This window comes from Embiotoca jacksoni, unplaced genomic scaffold (genome assembly GCF_022577435.1).
Source record: "Embiotoca jacksoni isolate LCO1_2020_lvr unplaced genomic scaffold, fEmbJac1.0.p SCAF_15, whole genome shotgun sequence".
In the NCBI taxonomy this organism is placed as follows: domain Eukaryota; kingdom Metazoa; phylum Chordata; class Actinopteri; family Embiotocidae; genus Embiotoca; species Embiotoca jacksoni.
The window spans coordinates 9,822,698-9,846,909 of NW_027185285.1; the positions used below are offsets into that span (position 1 = coordinate 9,822,698).

Genomic DNA, 24,212 nt, shown 5'->3' on the forward strand with positions numbered 1-24,212 from the left:
TTAGATATCTTATTTTCAGATGGAACATTTAGATAATGTAAGACTTTTGAATGTACACACGAACAGTTTGCCTGCCAGGAAATGGTTTACTGTACAACAAATGTTTGCGCAACAAATTCACTTCCACTTACTGCAAATAAAGTTGCATCATCTGCTGCAACTTGGAAACAGTTACATATAATTGAAGGTAAAGAAGTCTCCAATCCTTTGCAGCTTACTTAGGCAACAAGAGAGCAGACGCTGTCCTTTAAACAGATACAGGAGATCATTCCTGCCGACCGCAATAAGACTGTACAATAACTCACCTCTGGCAAAATAATACTGTTGACTGTGTTTTTTGGATGTTTGTATATAATATATATAGATATATACTGTACTGTATACACTGTATATACTGTGCATTTTATATTTTATATTTATATTTTATAATTTAACTGCTATTTTATTGCTTTCTATTGTTCTATTATTATGTTGTTGCTTCTGTATGCTGCTGTAGCGAAAAAAAATTCCCCTCGGGAATTAATAAAGTAACTACCTAACCTAGCCTAACCTAAACACATCAGGAGATGATGGTAAAGAAGAGACTTGAACACCAGCAGTTAAACAACAGTTAAAGGATTTAAAATGTATCCTGTTGTTTTCAGCTACACATAAATGTTTTAGTCTCGTACTGTATTTTCAAATCACTAATTGAATTCCAGCACATTTCTCCGCATCATTTGGACCAAAGTCCTGTTTCCCCCCTCCCCACATGCAGTTCCAATAAGACACCAAAAGATGTCGCTGCTCCCTCTCCCTCAGCGAAGAGACACTCGCCAAGCTCCTACTCCTCTGAATGAGCGGACCCCTTTTCTTCTATTATAACAGAGAGGGAATGGGACAGAAAGAGATAGAGGTGGGCAGAGGTGTGACTGAGTGGACGGGCAGAGGCAGAAGGAGACTCAGAGCCAACTGGGCATTTGCCATCTCATGTTTTTATTTCGTAATTTTTCAAAGAGGGGGAAAAGTTGAACTTCAGCAGGAGTTTTTTCCCCCTGCGCAGACGGGATAGGCTGTTTCTCCAAATTCTTTGGAGTTCTGCGACACTTTGAGACTGAGCAGTATATTTGGAGGTCTGGGTGGAGTTTTCTTTGCCTCGTAAGAATATTTCATACACATTTAGTATCTTCCAATGCTTCGTTTCGCGTCCTTTTGTCTCCAGTTTTCCTCGTGTCTATCTGAGCATCATCATTTTTTAATAGCCGTTGTAGTTTTCTTTTAATTGCTGGTGCCATTAACTTTTGTCTCCCTCACATTTCAGCGCCAGAGTCCCTGCGGTGCGCGGATTACAATGCAAAGGATTTTGGAGATTTGGGTCACCTTGGTGACAGTTTCTGCGCTAACCAAGGATGTCTTTGGAGGATACGGGCTGAGCATGTTTGCTGCTCAGTCGTCCCCTCCGGACCCGTGCTATGATGAGAACGGGAACCCCCGGAGATGCATCCCCGACTTCGTCAACTCCGCTTTCGGGAAAGACGTGCGTGTGTCCAGCACCTGCGGCAACCCGGCCACCCGGTACTGCGTGGTGACCGAGAAGGGAGAGGAGAGGGCGAGGGACTGTCACACGTGCGACGCCGGGGATCCCAAGAAGTCCCATCCACCTGCGTATTTGACAGACCTCAACAACCCGCACAACCTCACCTGCTGGCAGTCTGAAAACTACGTGCAGTACCCGCAGAACGTCACGCTCACCTTGTCGCTGGGGAAAAAGTTTGAGGTCACCTATGTGAGCCTGCAGTTTTGCTCACCCAGACCCGAGTCCATGGCGATCTTCAAGTCCATGGACTATGGCAAATCCTGGGTGCCGTTTCAGTTTTATTCTACTCAGTGCAAGAAAATGTACAACCGGCAGAATAAGGCGACAATTACCAAGCAGAACGAGCAAGAGGCCATCTGCACGGACTCCCACACGGACATGCACCCTCTGACAGGTGGCCTCATCGCCTTCAGCACCCTGGACGGCAGACCGTCGGCGCACGACTTCGACAACTCCCCGGTGCTGCAGGACTGGGTGACGGCTACGGACATCAAGGTGATCTTCAGCCGGCTTCACACTTTCGGAGACGAGAACGAGGACGACTCGGAGCTGGCCCGCGACTCCTACTTTTACGCCGTGTCGGACTTGCAGGTCGGAGGACGGTGCAAGTGCAACGGGCACGCGTCGAAGTGCGTCAAGGACAGAGAGGGGAACCTGGTCTGTGAGTGCAAACACAACACGGCGGGACCGGAATGCGACAGGTGCAAACCTTTCCACTATGACCGACCCTGGCAGCGCGCCACGGCCAGAGAAGCCAACGAGTGTGTCGGTAAGGCATCCCCTCTTTTTGTGCTTCACTGTGGAAATATTTCAGTGTTTAAAACTTACCCCACTTACAGCTGATTCATGTCACGGGTGGTAGAACAAATAAGTCAATTTGTCATCACTGATTTCTACCATTACGCGCAAAAACGAAGCACCAATCTGTCGTTTATTCGTTGACGTGAATTTTACTTTTTTTTCCCTCTCACACTGGGAATTTAACACAAAAACTGCTGTCTTTACGAATTCATTTCAATTATAAAACATGTTACAATGTCTAATCCAAGTTAAATGTGTACTCGCACAGGCCGAGATTAATAAATGGTTCTCTGATTTTAAATTAGGATTTAATCAATTCTAATATGGCTCAATAAATTCTAACAGAGGCAAAGGGCAACGAAGGCCTCATGTGTCCTGAGCAAGCTGAATCTAAGGACGTGCACCATAACAATAACACTGAGCTGAAGAGACAGTTTAATCAAACGAAATACGACCTTTAATTGAATTACGTACCTGAAAATTAAATTATCTTCTTGTTAAAGTATTTTATGCTCTTTATTTGTCCAAAACAAAATAAACTATTGCTGATACAAGCACAGAAACAAGTGATATGTATTTTGCAGATATGTAAATAGAGTCAGTGTAATTTAGGTCTAAATATAATAGTTCCAATAAATTGTAGAATTTACTAATTTAATTTGTAAGAAAAATATTATGAAATTCGAAGAAACAAACAGATCAGCTGACTTATAGCTCATAAATAAAAATAACTTTCAGGAGACGGGGCTGCACGTTTCCGGTGTGCAAAGATAAAATTAAAAGAATTTTTGTTAGAAGTGTTGTTTCCTATGTTTCAGACGCAATAAATTCCGTTCAGTAAAAACACTGCGTGCACCTTGTTATCCCTTGATTTTTATCAACAATTCTTGCATAGAAAAGAAAAGGCCGGAAGTCATTTCAACAAAGTGTGCCTGCCCAAATGCGTAATTGCGTTTTGACCCGTGTTTCCGACTGTAGTAGAAGGTTTAATGGGAAGGAAACATTGCAGCTGCAGAGATAGACTGCAGGGGCGTGTTGTGTTTCCACAAGCAGGTGCTATTACAGATTGGATGGGCGATTAGGGCGGTTTTATTGACATTTTTGGCACGTAGAGTATAAACTGCCACTTTAGAGGCAGTAAACTATTCAGAGAGGAGGACAAAGCCAGAGGTAATTTGAAGCCAGATCTCAGTTTTTTTTTTTTTTTATTGTAGCCGCACAGCGCGAGTGTATTTGCTGTGATGCTTATTTTCAACAGAGCAGGAGGGCTTACATCAACAGCTCGAGCCCCCCCTGAGCGAACTAAACCTGGAAAAGTAACAAGTCCCTACACTGCCATGGTTTGCTCAACCAAACGGAACAAGTGAACAAGTTGTTCCCCTTGGCCTCCGCCTTTTGCCTCTGCAAAGCCAGCATGTGAGTGTATTTTACTAAAACAAAAGCTTGTCACTTGTGGCATCCATCTCGCTGTCACTGGGAGGCCCCCACCCCCCTTTCACCATCTCACTTTTTGTGTGAGTGGTGTCATCAGATAAAACCGCAGAAAAGCCATGTCTTAACAAAGAGGAAATAATAAGGGTGGCCTGACACCTTAGCGTGAAAGAAGACCCAGGGGAGGGGTTGTTTCCATTCAGCGCTGGGTCCATATGGTCTGGCAGTGGGGAAGCAGAGAGGTCGGTGCTAACGATGTGCCTGGATTCCTCCTCCCTGCTGTTGGACATCAGGATATTGAGGGAAGAGTGAGAAAGAGAGGTGCGGTTATGGGAGAGTTGCTTTCACTTATTGGCGGCAGGCATCAAGGAAGTGAGACCGAGTCCTTTTCTCAGGACTTTGCATGTAGGGACGCCATCATTTTGTCATGAGGCATTTATGTTGGCAGCCCTCACATTCCAATCAGCCAGAGGTGCATGATCGACAAATTTATCCATAAAACAAGAGCGACACGGTTCCCCCTGTGGAATGTGATTGTCCAACCTTTGGTACCCTTCCCCCCAGAGTCAGAAGGTGTGGTTAGTTAGCTTTTTAGCATGGATGCAATACAGAACGACCAACCAGGCACAGACCCAGTGGCATCTGGACCTGAACTCCTGTATGAAGTAAATTAACATTCACAAAGACATACAAAGAGATGCATGATGACTCCAAAAATAGATGGAAAAAGTGATGCAAGATGTAAACTGACTAAAAGGAAATGCAAAATGGCAACAAGGAGACACAAAATAGCTACAAAGAGATTGCAATTGGACTGTAAATAAACTGTAGAGTCAAAATGACTACAAAAAATGCAAAACAACCACAAAGAGTCACAAACTGCCTACAGAGAGATACAAAATGGCCAAAAACAGACGCAAAACGTACATAAACAGCGCTGCTGGCTTTTTAGACTTACAAATAGCAGGTTTTTTTTATTATTATGTATGGATTTATGAAAATAAATATAATTTTATATTTTAATAGCAGTAAAAGAAGAAATAGTATTTTTGGCATTGTAAGTATTTCTAATTTCTTTTTTTATCTATTATTTTTTTTATTATTATAAACAAGCTTTAAAGATGAGTCTTAATACATATTTTTTTAAAGTGCAAAAGTGTCGTCACGCACCATTGTGTGCCCCACGATCCAAAGTTTCTTTCTACACCTCTGCAAAAAAAAAAAAAAAAAAAAGTAAACAAAAAGCTCTCCGCTTGTTTTATTTATTAATGCATGAGAATGTTTGACCACGACCCCTGATCATTTCTATAAAGAAGTGAATAAGCTTTGGAAACATATGGTGACACGTCAGGCTCTGCCGTACCAGGCAGCTGCTTCATATTCTCTCCATGTTCAGCGTAGCGCTGACCCCTGACAGTCAGGCCCCCGCTCCTCTCCGGCCTGACTGATGGGCTGTGAAGGGAACTGTGGGAAACTTGTGCTTGCCAAGTGGGTTTTGAGGCAAGATGAAAATGGTAGCCTCGGTCACTCATACGTGTAATTTTGCACTTGTTCAATTTCAGCTTTGTTTTTGCTGTCAGCCTGCCATGAGATGTTCTGTTTTATAATGGCTATAAGTCATCTGGAGGTCCAATCGGTCCCATTTCCTCACACTTTTCAAGTGCTTTCAGAGTACACTTTGCTGCACCTCCACATGTCTGTTCGTACGGATGGCAGGCTTTTATGTGGCTGTAGGTGTATTTCATGTAAAATAAACTTTAAAAAGAGAGTCTTAAATTCCATGAAGCCATGCTGTAGTGTAGGATACAGATCTGCGCACCTCTGTTATAGAAGAAAGTAGCATTTTGTTTTTTATGAAACATATCTTTATGAGCTAACATGTTTGTCACCTACAAGACAGCTGGATTAAGACATGATTGTATGAATTACCTGCTGGCTCTGCTCACAGTTTGTGCAGCACGTAATACTCTCTATAATAGAGAATCTAAATTCAGGCTTGTATCTCTTTAAAGAACCATTAGGCTTAACGGTAAATATGGTAGAAGTGTGTGTCAATAATACAGCTGCTTAGCAGTCATTGAAATGTAGACCAGTCGTGCCAAAACACGTCAAATGAACAGCACCAGTCCTTTTGAAAATGTATTGCAACAGTGAGTCTCTGGTTCAATTCCCAGCCGGTTGAACCTTTGCTGCATGCCTGTCACTTGCCCTGTTTTAATACATCCACAGTTTATCTCTAACCCCCTCAATAAAGGAAAATACATCTTTAAAAAGGATATTATTTCGAACTATTACCCGAATAAAAGTGAATATTGTTACGTTTGTCATCTAAACAAACTGTCAGTGATGATGTCAAATAGATCTACCAGCTGCTTAGAAATCACCGATTTACACACATTGAATCAGTGCAGACGTGACTACCTTTAAAAAACACCTTACACACTCGCAGAGGCAGGAGGAAACCAGACTCTGACAATACCAGGACGCCACGTTCACCACGGACGTTTTTACACAACCACTCCACATCTGAGACAAGTTTTACTGTTTAGTTGACAACTAAGGCTCTATGATTTAGAGTACGGGCCAGTCTTTGTCCGCGTGGCTGAATGGGACCACTGACACTGTTTCTGCTGACGGTGACGGTGACGGTGCCACCCGCCTCCCCCGGGGTTGCCAGGTTAGGCCAGGCCAGACCTGCGCCACCATCTGGATCTCATTTCAGCAGCGGCCCATGTGACGGGAGAGAAGAATTTCTGTAAAGCCTGATGTCATAGATTTTCTTGTTATAGAAACTGCTGCATTTTGGTTCCTTCACTCTCCTGCTGTTCTTCTTCTTTAGTGTCTCTCATGTTCTCTCTCCCTGTCATTCTCTGGCCCACCACTGTGTGCCAATGCCAGGGGGACACAGTCAGCCATTCCTGTTTAGTTTGTAACCTGAGACCCATTTGTGGGTTTTAATTTTCTTTAATATGAATTTAGGCAACAATAGCCAGAGGACACAAGTGTTTCTGGGGTTGATTTTGTTTTGCTGACTTCTGTTTTGATGGGTTTCATGTTTGAATACATTACCTTAACATACTGCATTATGCAGTAATGAAAACAGGCTGTGTTTGCAAATGATTAGAGATTTTGTTAAACAAGGGAACCTCAGTCCAAGTGAAGTACCCACAAGCAAGGCACTGAGAAATTTCTCCTTTGTTGGTGATGATAATATTAATATCATCATAACAAAATCCAGTAGTAAATATCTGAAAAAGATGTCTGAGAAAAATGAAAATAAATAAATGTTATAGTGAGCCCTTTTGCTTTTGTTGTGACTTGTTTGTTTAGAGCCCCATTAATGATTACAATGATTTTCCTTTCGGCTTCACAACAGATGTGCTGTGCAAAGACCCTGACCCGAAGACAACACCACAAACTGCATTTCATGAAGATAAAAGGGAATAGTAGTTGAATTAATAACAAGAAAATAAGAATAAACACAAGTATGTGTAGAAAAAAAAAAAGCATGGTTAATGGGAAACAGGTGTGCTGCAGGTTAGGAAACATTCAGGAAAAGTTTTGGCATGAAGGCAACATGGAAAGTCAGACAGCCTTGACAGAGTCCCATCAGGAGTCGACTGTCAGTTAGATGGACTGACGAGTCCAAGTCATCTAGAACGTGTCGGCGCTCGAGTGCAGCTCCGAGGCACAGAGGAGGAAAATTCAAAATGTTTGACCAATGGCAGAGGAGAGAAAGTCATTATTGTGACGAGTGACCCTGCAATATTCATAATAAACCAATCAGTTTCAATCAACCGAATCAAAGATGAAGCAGACTTGTTTGGGCTCCTCTTACGACCATGAAAAGAGTATCTAACTGTATCAGCAGCTTCCTTTGGAGATGAACGGATTCAAACCAGCAACAGTCAACTTTGTGACAGGATCCATCGTCACTCATGAGGGGAGTTTTTTCAGTTTCATACACTTTTAAAGGCCATAATCTGCATGATTTAGCCAGTAAACTACAAATCAGCTTCTCCCTGTGCCTGCGTGAGTTCTCTCCGGGTACTCCGGCTTCCTCCCACCATCCAAAAAACATGAGTCTCAGGTTAATTGGTGATTCTACAAATTGCCCTTAGGTGTGAATGAGAGCGTGAATGGTCTTTGTTTCCGTCTGTCTCTCTGTGTTGGCCCTGTGGTGGACTAGTGACCTGTCCAGTGTACCCTGCCTTCGCCCAATGTGAGCTGGGATAGGCTCCAGCCCCCCGTGACCAGGGTAAAGTGGGTATAGATAATGGATGGATGGATAGTTTAGTGATGTTTATATTTCATTGTTTTAGTAAATTCTTGTCTTACATGATCAGATTCTATTTACTCGTGTGTTGACAAGGAAGACCTTAATTCAAAATGACCAAAATTCAAACCATTTTCCACAATATTTAACAATGGTTTGTTTACATATCATATCTCATTAAGTGTGATATAGAATTTTCTTGACAACTAGACATGACGGGATTCAGAGTCTTGCTTCTTGCATCTGAACAGGTCATCCAATTAAGCACTGATATCCTGACACTACCCTTTCAGTCCAAAAGCTCTGCGCAGTCGGACCTCAGATCGTTGTCATTTGAAAGGCGGTCAATGCCAATATCTTTCAAAGCTGCTGGTGTCACAGAGATACACTGAAGTTGGCCTTTTGGCATCGATAAGGTAACCACCGCATTCGAAGAAGGAAGTCAGGTGATTGAGTTTATGTGACAGAGTCTGTGTAGGGAGGAGGTCGGGTACCCGGAGGCCGGTGTTCGAGTCCGTGAAAAAGCAAAAAAATCAATGAGGATTTATTTTAAGTAAAGTAATCTTGTGTAACGTATTTAATAACGTCTATGCGTAACGTTTCTTTGGTAGTAACAAACTGATATTAACCCAAACCGTGATCTTTTCCTAAACCCCACCACAATATTTTTGTAACGTAAAACAATGTATTTTGGTGCCTAATCTGAACCAAACTGTTATTGTGTCACTTTTATCCCAAACTATGATCTGTAACCCAACCACGAGGTTTTGATGCTTAGACTGAAGGCACCTCATGCTAATCTCTGTGACGCCTGTGGGCTTTGAGAAAACAGCAGTATTTGAGAACGAGTCGTAAACCTACATTTCTGCGTTTCTCTGTGTTTGGTGACGCTCTTTGCGGTTAACACGCTAACACTGATCACAGGATCTGTAGAAATTCCAAGAAAACATCCTTAAACTCCATCATGATTACAAACGGGGAACAATACTTCTGAAATTGACCCTCGCGCTGTCGCCTCAAGTCTTTCTTGCAACATAAGCCTCTGCGACTTTGGTAGGAGGTTTCTCTGTTTACAACCAGACCATAAAACAAAGAGATGTATTTGGGGGATCTAAAAAAATCCACGTTCTGCTACGATCCAGTGTCCTCTGGGTGAAGGCTGCATGTTTTGAGGATTTTGTTTTGTTGAGCTCATAATTCAAGACAGACATGATGGTTGGAGCCAGAAAGGTTTCACTTAGGCTTTTAAGAGCACACTGAAAAATCTTGTTCTGCTAAGTTGTGGATGGCGGTTTTGGGGAGGTTACTCAATGTTTTTAGAAGAGTGTGTTCACTTTGATTTAATGTTCGTATCCTTCACACATGGGCTGTTGGACATAAATGTTGACCAGTATGGAACATCTGCAGTACAGTGGGCTTATGTGAAACATACAGACCATTGTATTTTACATTTGACTGAGAGGTGGTAACGCTCAGCTGGCTTTAGTCACACATTCCTTGTGACACGTTGTGGTGGCTGAGGTCCTGTGGGAAAGATGTTCCCACACAGTAGCATTAAGGCATGATGAGAATGACACAGAACAGTCGTTGGTTGAAAATACAGAGTAAAGGCCTAAACAAATAGTGTTCTCAGTTTAACAGTTGTAATCTTTACCCCATGATTAGATGTTGAAGTTTGTCTTTTGGCACAACTTGGTTTTGAGATTTCCTCAAAAGTGCTGCAATAAAAGCAATGAGTGATTTTCAGATTTTTGTTAATAGCACATTTCAGATCAACTGTAACTTCGTCTGGACCTCTTCTTGAAATATAACATCTTTGAGCTACAATAGCTGGTTTTGTTTTGGATTTTTGCAATTCAATTTTATTGTTTTTAATCAAAGAAACTTCATACTAAGTTTACATTCTGTTGGTCCTGTCTTAATTATATCCACATGCACAAACTCCAGATTAAACATTAAAGCAATTCATTGCAATTCCCCCACTGTTAAAACTTTGTTGGAAAAGGTCTTTATGACTTTATTCCAAGAGTCACTGTGAGACTGACAGGAAATATTGGGAAATAGAAGGGGAAATCAGAAAGTTAGGAGACTGCTCTTGTTGCGCATGAACAGAGCGTGGTACTGTGATGTGCACGGAGCAGGGGGGAAGTATAACCTTTGTGAATAAGTATTCCAAGTTACACCGCTTGCAAAATTAGCACCGGGGTTACAAATGTTTTTGTGAGATGTGAGATGTCTGACACTCGAACAGAGAGCGCACACCAAATTTGTTTGGGAACAGGACGAAGCAGCAGGTAGCAAAATCCGGTGAGTAGGAATGGTGGGGAGCGACGATTGTGTGGTTGAGAGTGCAAAACTTGCACCTTGTTAAAGTGCTGTGAGCAGGTGCATTGTAATGTTGGAGAACCAAAGTGCTTTGGCACCACTGAATATTTTCACTGAATATTTTCATACATCAGAACATCACATTAAAACTCAAAGTCACGGTTCACAATGCCACAAATGTCAAAGAAAAACCGCCCAGTTGTGCTCCTGACCTGATGCGCCTTCTCTGGTCTGGTACAGTGATGTTCTGCCCCTCTTGAAACAAAGCGAATGTCACTCAAAACACGTCCAGCATTTCAAGGCTCTCAAACACAACATTTGACGTGCACTGTCTGGTAATGTCCGTGGTGAAATCGTAGATTCCTCCGCACAACTGGTTATAAAATTGTCTGTAACTCGGGTGCTGATGTGGATCAAGCGACAAAACTTGGAACACTTGTTCACAAAGGTTATAGCTTCTCCATGCACATCACAGTGCACATGGCGTTCACACTCAACAGAAGCAGTCTTGGAACTTTTTGATTGCCCCTCATAGGTACTGTATATGACCCACTATTCAGACTCAATTTTAGATGTTCTGTGGGTTCAACTTAAATTGTGTTTTGATCATTATTGATTGATTATGATTGTCTATTTATTTGACAACAGACAACAGTGCATGGTGCAGTAAGTGGATCCTGAATGGCTGCGACAGTTTAAATTGTTTGTTTTCTCGGCTGTTTATCTTTGTTTGTTCTTGGGGCGCCTGATTGTTCACTGAGCCAAAATGAAATACATGCACATGTTTGTGTGAACGCGTGGATGCTCAACTCTTTGTGTCCACCGTCTGTCTACATGGGGCAGACTGGTGCTTCCAGGGTGGCATCGGGACCACCTAGTGCGTGCACATCAAGCCCCTTTGAGGCGCTGAAACAGGGCAGGCTGGGAATGATTAATGGGCCAGCGGAGTGACACGCTCCGCAGCTCAGCTTCAGACCCCCAGCCAGCTCCCCTGCTGCGCTGCCACCCGACACAGCCAGCTCAGTGACAACGCCGCTTGTACGCCCACACACAACCCACTTCTTCAGTGTCACTTACCCGGCTCACCCCCAGTGCAACGTTCCCCTTTCCCCCAAAAAGCATTAAGGAACTCTGCAGTGGAGGCGAAGCTAAGCTCCTTTGGCTGGGGCCGTCCTTCCTGCTGCGCTGTCGACACAGGGGTCTTTTTACTGGAAGACAAAGGCAACAACAGACAACTGGATCAGTCATAGATGAATCAAGTCTTGATCTTTATTAGGACAACATTTATAGCTAGTCTGCAGGGGCTTCACTACAGTCTTAGGGACCTTTTTAAAATGTTTGGAGCCTTATGCGTGTCCATTTTCAGTCTTATTATCTCTATAACATCATGTAAATTACATGTGACTGCTGTTTAATCCTTCACCAAGCATCAGGAATGTCAACAGCTAATTGGCCGACTTCAGTTACTTCTCCAGACCACTTAAGTGTAGACACAATGAAGAGGACATGGAGCTGTTGGTTCCTGCTTCGTATTTATTTTTCCATATGATGTCTGCGAGGGCGTCTCAGAGTGGCTCTGTCACTCCATAATGGATTTCTACATCCTCCTGAGGTCTGCCTCCATCCCTCACATACCCTGGTGTCCAATTCTTCTCTGAGAAAGAATGAGGAACCACTTATTGGATTTGAGGGGATATCCAGCAGGATAGGTAGAGGAGAGGAAAACTCACTGGCTACCAGACATCATTCCCTAAATGACTATAAATATCCCTGGGTTCCACATCTGCACAAAGGAGGTAGAACCTGGGGATTCGTCAACTGCGAGCCTCCCTCTGCTCGTGGTGTGTTTGTGTGTATGTGACTGAGGCCGACGTCTTGGTCAGACTGGGAGTCGGCAATCATCCACAGGCGGAGGATTAAGCCGACTTCCAGTCTGCCGTAACTCTTCCAGCCTGAGTGGACATGTAGACGGTTCCCATCCTCCTCACAGCTCTCGTCCAGGTCACCACGGCTACTGTGGGGCAGATGGCTCACGGTTCCTTCACACGCTCACTCCCAAACAGTAGAAAGTGACTTCCTTCCGCCTCTGATCGGCCCAGATCTGAGACGCACAACAGATGGCTTCCTCCCGTCTCTGCTCACAGGAAAACCTTTGGCGCTGATGTAAACTCAGTGAAACAGCCCGTTGCATGCCTATATCTGCATGTGTGTGTGTGTGTATGCGCGCCATGTGGTTTATTTACACAGATAGTGAGGCTCAATTTCTCATGATAGTGAGTCGGAGATAATACGCTGTATCTGGTTCCCACTTGGGCAGCTGGGAAAAAGGATGACCTCAGAACAGTGAACCCAGAGACCATGTGAGATTATGCCGTAATGTACAACAACCCGTGGGGTACCTGGGCTTTGTCGCAGCAGCTTTTTCTGATCTTTAGTGGCACTATGCACAAGACAGTAAAGATACTGGTGACTGCTAAGCCTTCGGTTTATCTATGCAAATATACATATTACAAAGACTGCATCGCACATATTGCAACTGGTGTGTCAAACAATCAACTTGTACTCTCCCACAACACAGCATAGCACCAGAAGCTGGTTACATTGCTGAGAAATTGCAACCCTGCTCATTATCTCTGTTTGAGGCTGGCAGCTGAAACGAAGACTACTAAAGCCACTACCGTTGGCAGTCATGCTGCATTCTGGGTAATGTAGGCACATAGTGAGGCTAAAATCAGCGAGATAAAGTTAAAAACTCATGCTGCATTGTTTTCTGTGAATCCCTTGTACGTCTGGTGAGAGATGATTGATTATTGTGGAAAGTAAGTGGAATGCTCCTTTAAACATAGCAAAAGACTGATGCTGTGTTTATTACAAAGGAATTAGAAGCAATAGATCAAACAGTTAAATCATGTGGGTTTGATTGACAGCTGAGGCCCTGTTATACTGGATGTCCTCATGAGTCTGAGGCTCGTAGCAGCATTTGTTTTCCTCATTTATTCAATAGCTTAAGGTTCACTGAGTTCCTGCTAAGTATGGCTGCGTGCACTTCAGGAAGAAACCAAGCCTTTTCCTCTTTAACTTAACACCACGTCCTGGAAGCCACCTAGCAACCAGGACAAACTTTGGGATAAAAAATGAACACAGTAGTAACAAAACCATGACAGTGTCCTCTCAGTGTTTCCACAAAACCAATAATTAACTATTAATTCCATAACGTTTTCCTTCCTACCTGCAGAAAATCGGACTGTATTTTTTTTCTTGGGGTGAGCTCATTAATTCACATTACGAACTTAACACCTGATCTCACTTGGGTAGGGACCACACATACCACTCACTCTAAATAAGATTTAAAAACCGCTGCAGACAGGGAGACAAAGGGTTAAATGTGTTGATCCAAACTAAAAACACACAGGAGAGATATTTTTGAGATGGGAATGCTGCCAGTTATGAACAGGCCTTTGGAGAAAAGCACAATAAACATGCCACAAGAAGGATGGATTGTCACCTCAGCTTTATGATTTACAGCCGAGCGGCTTCCTGCCTCTTTCTCCCTTATTCCCAGTGCACGGCAGAACACAGTGGAGCTGCCGCGTGCCGGAGTGTTAAAATAACCTCCCTGCTCGGTGGGGGAGATTTGGACCTCAGCCTAACTCTGGAGTCCCGCAGCAACCTGGTCCTGTTTACATGTTTAGGACAGGTTTAGTCTGGAGAATGTCCCTTCTGACCACAAGCTCAATCAGGCTGCATTCATATGATGTCAGGTTTACTGTAAATTAAAGCTGCCAACTGGAGAAAACGATTTGGGTCAGCCTCGAAGTGGTGATTACAGCTGGGATAAGTGGGTGATTTTCCGAACTCTCCCAAGTGTATCAACACTCCAAACAAAAATCCCATTATCCAAAATTACTCAGAGGACACAATGAGTAAGAAATATACAGTGAGCTAGACAAAGGGGAGAATAAGTACAGAAATAATATGGTGCTACAATGACTGAATGACCATAAAATCTCATGCTGCATCTGTAATAACATTTTTTTCCCACCAGCTAACCTTGTGAGTAAACTTGTAGATGAATAGTAGTGTTGAGATCGTTGGTAATGATATCTACAGAGTCAATGTTTCTCAAACAATAGGACATAAGCTCTTTCTTTGTAACACTGCAAAATTTAAATAAATATAAAGAAATTGATAGCTTAGAAAATTAAACGGTGACTCCCAACAACTTTCACCTGTTCCGCACATTGAAAATACATATCCACGTTTGGAACTGTAACACCTGAAAAACATATACTCAGGATTAGGAGACTGTGAAAACTAACTAGCAAGTAAGAAGTCTAAACAATTTGCTTAAAGTAATGTATACACAGTGGAAATAGTGAGCTAGAAGTAAAGAACAGTTCAAATAGTTTACAAAAAGCTGGATAAATGGTCACAATTAGCTGAAAGTAAAGGTTAAATAGTTCAGCAAGATAAACAAATTTCTTTTTGATAAATTATCAAAATAGTTATCTGAAAGTAAAGGATAATTATTTCAAATAAATAACTAAGTTTTTGTCAAAATGTCAAAATAGTTTGTTAAATTTATGGCTACTTAAACAGCTACCTTAAAATTTGCATTCGTTTTCTAAATAGATTGCTTAGAGAAATGGAAAAATGGTCTTAGCTTGAAATTTTCAAAATAGCTGAAGGTAATGCATAAATCGTTCAAATTATTAATTTTTTATTGTATTGTCAAAATACTTAGCTAAATCTATAGTCAATTTTTTTAAACAGCTAGCTTAAAATTTGTATTAATCGTCAAAATAATTCGTTAATGGACAAATGTTTGTGATACCGACATTTTTAATAAATTGTCCAAATAAAAGAAAGCCATGAGCCAATAGTTCAAATAATTAACTTAATGTTTTTGATAAATTGTCAAAATGCTGAGCTAAATGGATAACTACAGTGTTTAAACAGCTGGTTTAAATTTTTTTAAATTGTTAAACTATTTTAACAATGGATGAATGAACAGTTCAAATGGGTAAAACATGTCTGTAGCCATAAAATCCACACACTGCAAGAGCTTTCTTTAGAAACAGAACAGAGGGATTTGAATTTGCTTCTCAAGCTTAATGACCAAAGACCTTTTCATCACCTCTCCCATAAACTTGAGGAAATAAACTTGAGGAAGGAAAGGAGCAGCACTCCTGTCAGCCTGTTTCCACACCTACAGAGTGCACTCCAGTTCATAAATGAAAATATACAAGGCATCAAACAAAAACATACAGATATATCAGAAACTAATAAGCTTTTATGAGAATATTACTCAAGAAAATAATTCAACAACAGTCATAGCAGACATATTTAATTGCTGACGCAGTTGCACGTCTGTTCACATTCATGCATGCGCGTGCACACACACACACACACACACACACACACACACACACACACACACACACACACCATAAAAAGGAAGTATAATCAGATGCCTGAAAACCAGTGACAGCAGGATGTGTCCTGACAATCCAACAGCTTTAGGCTTTAACTGGTCATTGTAAGTCCACTCTTGCTTCTAACAATGGTCGATCATGAAGCCAACATCAAATATTTGATCATGTGACTTAGTTGAAGATCTGGCATAATGTGAAAAACACTTGATCTTTGAGGTGGAGGGGTCAGCTCTTAGTCAGACCTTGAGGACAGACTTGGACATCTGAGGAAAAGCTAAACTAAAAAGCTAAAACACATGCTCCCCTTTTCTCCTCCTCTTTGGGTCTTTATGTCCCATTTGTTGCTATTTCCTCCTTTTTTTTTTCATGATATTGCAGCTTTGATTACTGAGTTTACAAAAAGACAAGACAAAAGTGTGATTGAAAATGGGTGATGCGCAACAAAGATCCCATGCGAGATCGTTGCAATTACATAGTGTACGTTCCAGCAAACCGAACCAGCAGTACGCCCACTCCCGCCTCCCCTGGACCGCTCCCAACCCTATAACAAGAGGATAAATGGGCTGAGATATGCTGGCCATTATGCATTATTATTCATAAGAGAGGGTGTGTTATCATTGGCATCACCTAGCAGCGGCTGTTTAGAAAGGGGAGTGAATGACTCTGGTCATTACTGACTGCACAATTACAAAATGTCCGGTCTTTTTTTCTTGCAAGTAAAAGGGTCATGGTTCAGATCAGACAGGATTAACATAGAGGATAAGAAATATTTCCCTGTACTATTTGTCTCTTTGTGAAAACATCTAACGCATTTACAATATAGTATAATTCTCAGATTTATTTTGCCGGTACAGTCAGTATGTTTGCAGATCACCCAGCCACCATTAAAGCCCGTCAGAGAGAACTACTGTTCTTGTGAGAGTGACTTCTAACAGGTCATTACCTGACCCACGCAAATTATTACCAGCTAATCTTAAATTACACCGGCTAATGGGGCGTTGCATGAGCTGATGTCACATTGCATTACCTAATGACATACAAATACTGTACTGAGAGGGAGCCTGGAGTGCTACTTTGGCCAGGCAGACTTGGGTGGCTGTTTATGTTGAGGCAGTGCATTCCCCGTTCGCCAGGCAACCGAACGGTTTACGAGCATTTACTCACACAAAAGCACGGGGCGGGCTGATTGCTCAACTAATTGATCTCCACCAGAGATCACAGAGCTGCGCTCGTAAAGAAAGGGAACGCCCCCCCATGACATCAGCACCTGATGCGAGGGGGCCTGCAACTCCAGGGAGAGACTCATTCCCACAGAGAGACAGTTCACAGAGAGAGGAGGGGAAAAGTGTCAGGTGGAAAAGACACACACATTTTTCAACTATTAATTAACGGGAGAGCACTCTGCTATTAACCTAGAGTTTCGGGGGGAGGGGGGGGGGATAAAGACGTCCGTATCAGACCTCACAAAAATGAAATTATATACACGAGCTGCATGGCAACATTTTCAATGCCAGATAGATTTTCTACAGTGTGGTGGTGGCACTAATTTCTTAAGGAATGTTTATAACCAAATTCTTGATTCCTCTTAATACCCACCTTCAAATTCCTGGGAGGTCAGAGGTCAGCTATAGCTGATAGGTATTCAGTATCTTTCTCAAGGACACAGGGGTGATTTGACCCAACATGACAGTTTGAACTGAGTGTTGACCAGTTAAAGAGGTCTCTCTAAACACCAGGGCACCCTGATGAATTAATTATAGTGGAATAACATAACATAACATACAAAAGTTTGTGGTCACATTTTTTTTTAACATAAATTAGTAATGTTTCCCTTGATGTGATGGATTAATAACCGTACCCTTTACGTGATGCATTCAAATGGTAATAATGTCAAGTATTGTCACAAAATATCTATCTTGATGTCTTAAAGGGTTGGAACAGATTTGTGACAAACTACAGAAAACTTAAAGAACAAGACCTTTTTTCCATATATTACAAGCTAAAAATGTTAGCTTTTATTTTGGTTAGTTTTGTACCTACATAATTCCAAATCTTTTCAACAATGTTAAAACACAGACAACTTTGGAATTGCCAATTGTCAAAAATATCAGTTTTATCAGATAGCCTGTCAATGGCATCATATCCACTTTACCCCTTCTATTTAAGTGAAGGGGAAAACTCTCAACTCACACTGGCTACTGGGGGCTGGCTAACTACGATTGAATTTCCATGGTGGGAAGCTGCATTTGTAGTTCAGAGCCTTCAACACAGCAAATAACCTACATTTATTACATGTACAATTATCACTGGGGGAGGCAGAGGAATTGCTAAACATAAGACACACTGACCAAGAGACAGTAATGGTCCCACTGGTTTGTCGAAGAAGGTAGTCATGTAACAAAGTGGACAGACTGGCAGTGTCGGGAGGAGGTCGCGCTGATTGGATGGATCAGTTTATGTGTACACGAATGTTGAACACAAAGATGCAGCAGATTTTTACACACACATGGGAACATGCTCAGACCCTGTGGTGAGGTGGATGAGTGAGCTGGCTTTCGATCATCTTTCATCGTGACGATAACTCAATTCATTAGCTCAGCTTCTACCTCTTCATTTTTTAATCTGGTCCCAGGGTACAGAGTGCCCTCTCTGTGGTCTGACAGCTCCTCAGAGGGGAAAGGTGAGCTAAATAATGACTCATTATGTTTCTCTGTGTGCTGTTATGGTAGCAGAGCAGACACAGCTCCCCACAGGGAACAGAGGTGTTACTGCTAAATTGGCCATGATGGCATCGTTAGACTGATAGCATCTGTCCACATACAACCAGGCAGGTGCAGCTACACTGATCTGTTACCCTCTGGGCTTCACATCCATTCTGAAGAGGACAGAGCACTTGTCAGCTTTGCTTTGCTGTCACAGATTGTAAAATATCTGATGTGATGTCACCTAAAGGTTTCTGTAAAGATGATTTGAAGCCTGAAAATTTGGGGTTACCACTTGCTGCATCTGGTCAGTGTTTTCCAGCCAAAAACTCAAATGGCCCCACGTGTAGTGCTTCTGGAGCGCACCTGAACGACACTGTGATGGCTTCTCCCAAATGCTGAGTGTAGTAAAGTGAAACGACATGTGCTTCTTTAAAAAGGTTAAAATAATGTCTCGTATTAAAGGTCCAGTGTCTAGGGTTTAACTTCAACTTTATTTATCCCCGGAGGACAATTGGTTTTGCAGCAAGACGTAAATATTTAGTGGGATTTATTGGAAAAAATGGAATATAATATTTAGAATTATGTTTTCGGTGGTGCACAAATCACTTGAAAGTAAAAACCGTTGTGTTTTTATTACCTATGACTGAGCCCTTCATAACTATCTCTTCCACAGAGCTCGCATAACCAGATCTATTTCGTATCAGTGCCAGCGAATGGTCAGGCTGCATACATGTGTAAATATACTGTATATCGAACTCAGACGTTCCCAGCTTACTGTTTCCACAGATGTGTAAAAACTAGGCTTTGAAAATTGTGCAAAATAGCTGCAATAGTTATAGTTTCAGTTTGACTTTAACATTTAATTTTCTCGTAAGTCATCATTAATTAAGCAATGTTACACTAGAGGATGTGCTTTAAACTTGATTATTGGCACGGCAGTGTTGCGGTCCGTAAGCATCACTGAAGTGCCAATAATCACATTAAAGCACACCCATACAACAAGTAACCACCTAAATAAAATATGTAATCTAAATCTAAATGTATTCATATTGTGGGGCAATTCGCTCTCAAAATACAAAACATTTTGTGAGTGTGATCTCCGTTTCCATGGCAGTACATGGGGTGAGACTAACAATTGGAAAACAATCAGTCGCCTGAATAGAAGTGAATGTAATATATCAATGTTTACCACTCCAGGAAGTAGTCCGACCCTTAGCAACGACCCTAGCAACAGAGACGAGATTACTAGAGATGGTTTATCAAAATGAATAAATACAGCACATAGAAACACTAAACTGCTACGCTCGCTCAATCTCGTTGTAAGTAAGATATCCGCTGAAAAAAGATATCGATGGACTCGTGTATTTTTAAGGTTTTAGCACCGTGTCACGTGTTAAAACCAAACCGGTCAAACTAGCCGGGGCTATCATTTTAAGTGCCCGACTATCTGTGGTGTTACGGTACACGGGTGCTCGGAGCTACAAAAAAGGACCAAAAGAGACTCGATTTCACCAAATGGGTCACATTTAATAGACCTGTAACAAGTAAAACAACATTATACTGCACATTATATGAAATTCAATTCCAATTATATATTCCCATTGAGAAGGCGGAGTGATATTTCTAGTGACGAGCACGTTCCAAATGTACCGTTGACCAATCAGATCGCTGGGTCGGAACTACTTGTATAATTTGCAGCATCAAACACCACTGGAGACTCACACTACATGTCTCTATAGATCCAAACTTCTCGTGGAAAAAAGTCAACAGAAGTTGATGTTTTTTATTTTTTTGTCACTTGGGGCTCCTCAATAGTGTTTTTTTTAAGCTACCACCTGGTGGTCATTAACAGAACTGTATCTTTAAGCAATGGCAACCTTCACTGGTTATTCACTTGCAACGTGTTTGTTGTATGACAGGCCTTAAGGTTAATTCTGTATACTGTTGTTTAGAGCATGTTGCTTCTGCGGTTTGTCCTTAAAAAAAATCCATAAAAGAGAAACAGTGGAAGAAATCTGAAGTAAACTGCTAGAATAAGGTGACAGTAATGTCACAAGGCTCTGGCATCAGCCCTTTCAGCACACAGGAGAGTGTAGTAAAGTTTACAGTACAGTATTCTCATTTTTCAAACATCCTCCTACCTATAATATGTGTCTGATTAAAACCACATCACACATACTCACTCCTCATGTTCCAATTCAGTTGTTTGTCTCGTTCATGTCTTTTCCATTCTGACCTGATCAAAGAAAAGACTCTTTAAATCATTTTCATATTGGCACACTGTTTTGATGCTCTATTTGTTTATATGACACCAAGGTGACGGGGATAAAGGTCATTGCGCAAACCTGATCCATTCTGTGCGAGATAGAAATCTCCCTGTCTCAGCTCCAGTTGTCTTCCTCTCACTGTTTACATTTTTTTCTAAAATCATCAAAAGCAGCCCGGAACTTGTAGAAGGATTAATCATCTGGAGAACTTGTTGCCGAAGTCCTTTGTTGTTGTCTTTGCCCTCATCAAAATCCCAGCTGCTGCAGTGATGTGTGATCGAAATATTTATTCTGGGAATCGTGTGTTTGGTGGAAGCAGACCTGGAGGCAGCTGAGTGGGGGGTGGGCGGATCACGGCGCTGACTTTTTATGTTTTTGCATTACACAGTCAAACGTGCTTTATCAAAGAAAGTCCTTGAATGCTTTGACAGAAAAGCTTGTTTGGCTTCAATAAGAATTTGTCACAGTGCATCATTTTAGAGCCACAGCAGCTATAAAACTGTATTAATGACAATTATTTATTTTTGACTTTCACAGCAGAAATCATTTGTGATTTATTCAAAGCCTTCGAGTATAATAACAACGATACAACATAATGTGATCAGCGACTCTCGTGTCTCTATAATCCTAACATGTAATTATTTCCAGATAATAAAGCAGAATCTTTTGGTCAACTCATTAATGAAACAGCATTGTAGTTAAAAGTAACAGTCAGCCATGACTTCATCCGTCAAAGCTCCATTATAGTTCTCTTCTTTTCGTAAAAGTTAAGACTACAGATCACAAATTACTGTAAGTATTTGTAATATATACATCCAATAGTGGGTACATATACAAGGACAAATATGTAAGAAAAACTGAACTACAAAGAGGTGAATAGAAATGGTAATTAAATTATAATGTGAATTGATGATTATGATAAACTCACAAGTAATATAATTAGGAAGGTTACAATGTAAAAAAGGAAAATACTACTTTTTTATTATGGATATAGGTTTAAATTTCATATATTACAATTGATTTTTATCGGTACTGGGGAGAAAAAAACATGACGCTATGCCTGTAAAGAAGGGTGTAAATGTATAGCTGTAGTTCTATAATAGTTATGCGCCTTCCCTTAAAATTATATTATTATGATGTTATGTTATAATGTTATAATTTCATAAAAAGTGGATCCACTGTGGAATCAATCTAACAATCAAAGCTTATGTTAGTTAGTTTTAAATGATACTACACGACCAGAGGCAGACAGCAGTGAAAATGTGAGAGAAAACTTACTTTTCTTTTTTGTTCAAGTTTAGGGTATGCAAGCTATAAAAGTACAATTTAGTTCCCAGGGTTTATTTCTTTGGTACTCCAAAATATTCATAGTGTAATTACAAAGTTTAATTTAAAGTATTAACTGTTTTTTAATTTTTTTTAATTTATTTTATTTTATACAGCATAATACAAAGGCAGTTCATGGGTATTAATGAACTCTTGTAACACTTCTGAAACATCGCCCACATATATAGCACAGGTGTGATGCAACCATTGTATAAGCTCTACATACTGTGCAGTGAAAGAGTCAGTTTGTGTTTGTGTGTCACTAAACCAACAGTCGTCATGAAAAAATGGCTCTGTAATGTGTTAAGCGCTGTCTTTTCCTCAGCTCACAGGCTGTGATGAAAACGGTTTGATTTGGCTCACGTCGTCAGCTCATGATATGAGTGACTGTTCAGGATTATGCACAGTGAGAAAGGAACTGGTTCTGGATAAACAACAATTGTGCAGGAATTTCTTCCTTCTCTGACTCTGAAGAAGCGGTGCATTCTTTTCCATCCAGATCACGCACAAACCCTGCCGCAAGTCGGCCTCCCTCACGCGCACACATGCATGTTGTATGGTTAAACTTAAGACACCTGTTGACAGGGTTGGTAAATTCCTGCTGCTGCGACGCCGAGTTCTTCAAACCATCCGTAACCACATTTCATTAGAGGTCATCATGTACAGACGTGTGATTGTTCCTGAAGTGTGCTCTCTTCTGCAGACGGGGCGAAAAACCGCCTCCGCCGAGCTGTGGGATGTGTAATTTTCATGCAATATGCACACCCACCCAGAGCGCTTCCTTCACTAAGCCTGATAGATGGCACTTGAACATAAATAGATTGGAATAGCATAGCTCTAAGTAGCCCCTTGAAACCAAATGAAAGCAGACCCAGAAAAGACAGCTTGCCTCTTTGGATGTCCAATCACAGCAAGCAGCTGCTTTGCAGTAACCATTCCTGTATAGATCTATCAAAGTCGGAGCTCGGTCCCGCCACTTATCAGAATATTGAATAGGCGGTTATCATCACACATCTGTCACAAACATCTGGGCTAGTAGGTGCTTACTAGGCCTACTGGTAGGTTCAGGATGCTGTTATCAACAACATACACCGGCCAGCCATAACATTAACAACACTGACAGGTGACGCATTAATATAACAGCCCAGCAACGAATGTTCCCATTGTGAGGATTATAATGTTCAGTTGTTATTCAATCTGATGATGTTGAATTATTTTAAGGATCATTTTAGAGAGTGTCTTTTGTGTTGCTGTTGAACTGAACTGGGTTATACTGAGAGCTGTTCCCAATATTTTGTCTACGTCTGGAGTCCGCTGCTCCACACACGCCTTATCGTTACTCGAACTATTGTCACTGCGGGACAACCACTGCGGCGACTGTGTGAGCAGACTGGGGATGTGTGGATGAGATAGCACAGCGCTCATTAGAAGGCCCTGGGGACAGCTGTGGTGATAGCTCCTATATATCTCATGACGCTCTCACACAGAGTAGAACCTTTTTTTTTTTTTATTTCTTTTTTTTTTTACCTTCGTTAGAGACTGTCTGCAAAACGAAATTTATGCTTAGGAATAGCTGACTTCATTTATTTGACTTTGTTGGCATTCTTGTTGACACCAAGAAAAATATTAAAATAATGATGTATAGCGTGCTTTTTTTTCCCATCTTTGACTGTTCAGTAATTGTATACTTTAAAGTGACGGCTGCAGTGTTACAGTAAACACATCTGTCTCTGAATATTAAAGATGAAAGTATAGTACCAGCATCGGCTTTCTTCAGCGCGGAAAACTGAGGGCATTCCATTTCCTATTCATGAAAAAGAAAATCCCTGTTGCATTTTCCCTCACACTTCCCTTAAGTGGAGATAACATCTGGGATAAGAAAGCAGCAAAGACTGAGAGGGAAAGGGAGGAGGGAGCATTTGTGTGTGAGAGAGAGTTCTTCAAAGCTTGGTATGGTGCGTGTTGGATCAGCCTTGGGGAGGGAAGTGTGGAAGATAAGCCCGTGACAGCTGCCAAACACCTCTGTGTTGTGCTGTGTGTGTGTGTGTGTGTGTGTGTGTGTGTGTGTGT

General features: G+C 41.5%; 1 protein-coding gene across 2 annotated transcripts in view; it reads left to right on the plus strand.

The window, feature by feature from the left end:
* Positions 1-886: 886 nt before the first annotated feature.
* The window catches only part of ntn1b (netrin 1b), a 43,125-nt gene continuing 19,799 nt past the window's right edge, over positions 887-24,212 (plus strand). The window contains exons 1-2 of one of the 2 annotated variants that reach the window (XM_069149446.1): positions 887-1,137; positions 1,301-2,345. In XM_069149446.1, coding sequence (XP_069005547.1) covers positions 1,331-2,345 — 1,015 coding nt within the window. In that variant the 5' untranslated portion in view covers positions 887-1,137; positions 1,301-1,330. The remainder of the gene's footprint in view (positions 1,138-1,300; positions 2,346-24,212) is intronic. The other variant, XM_069149447.1, reaches the window with a different exon arrangement.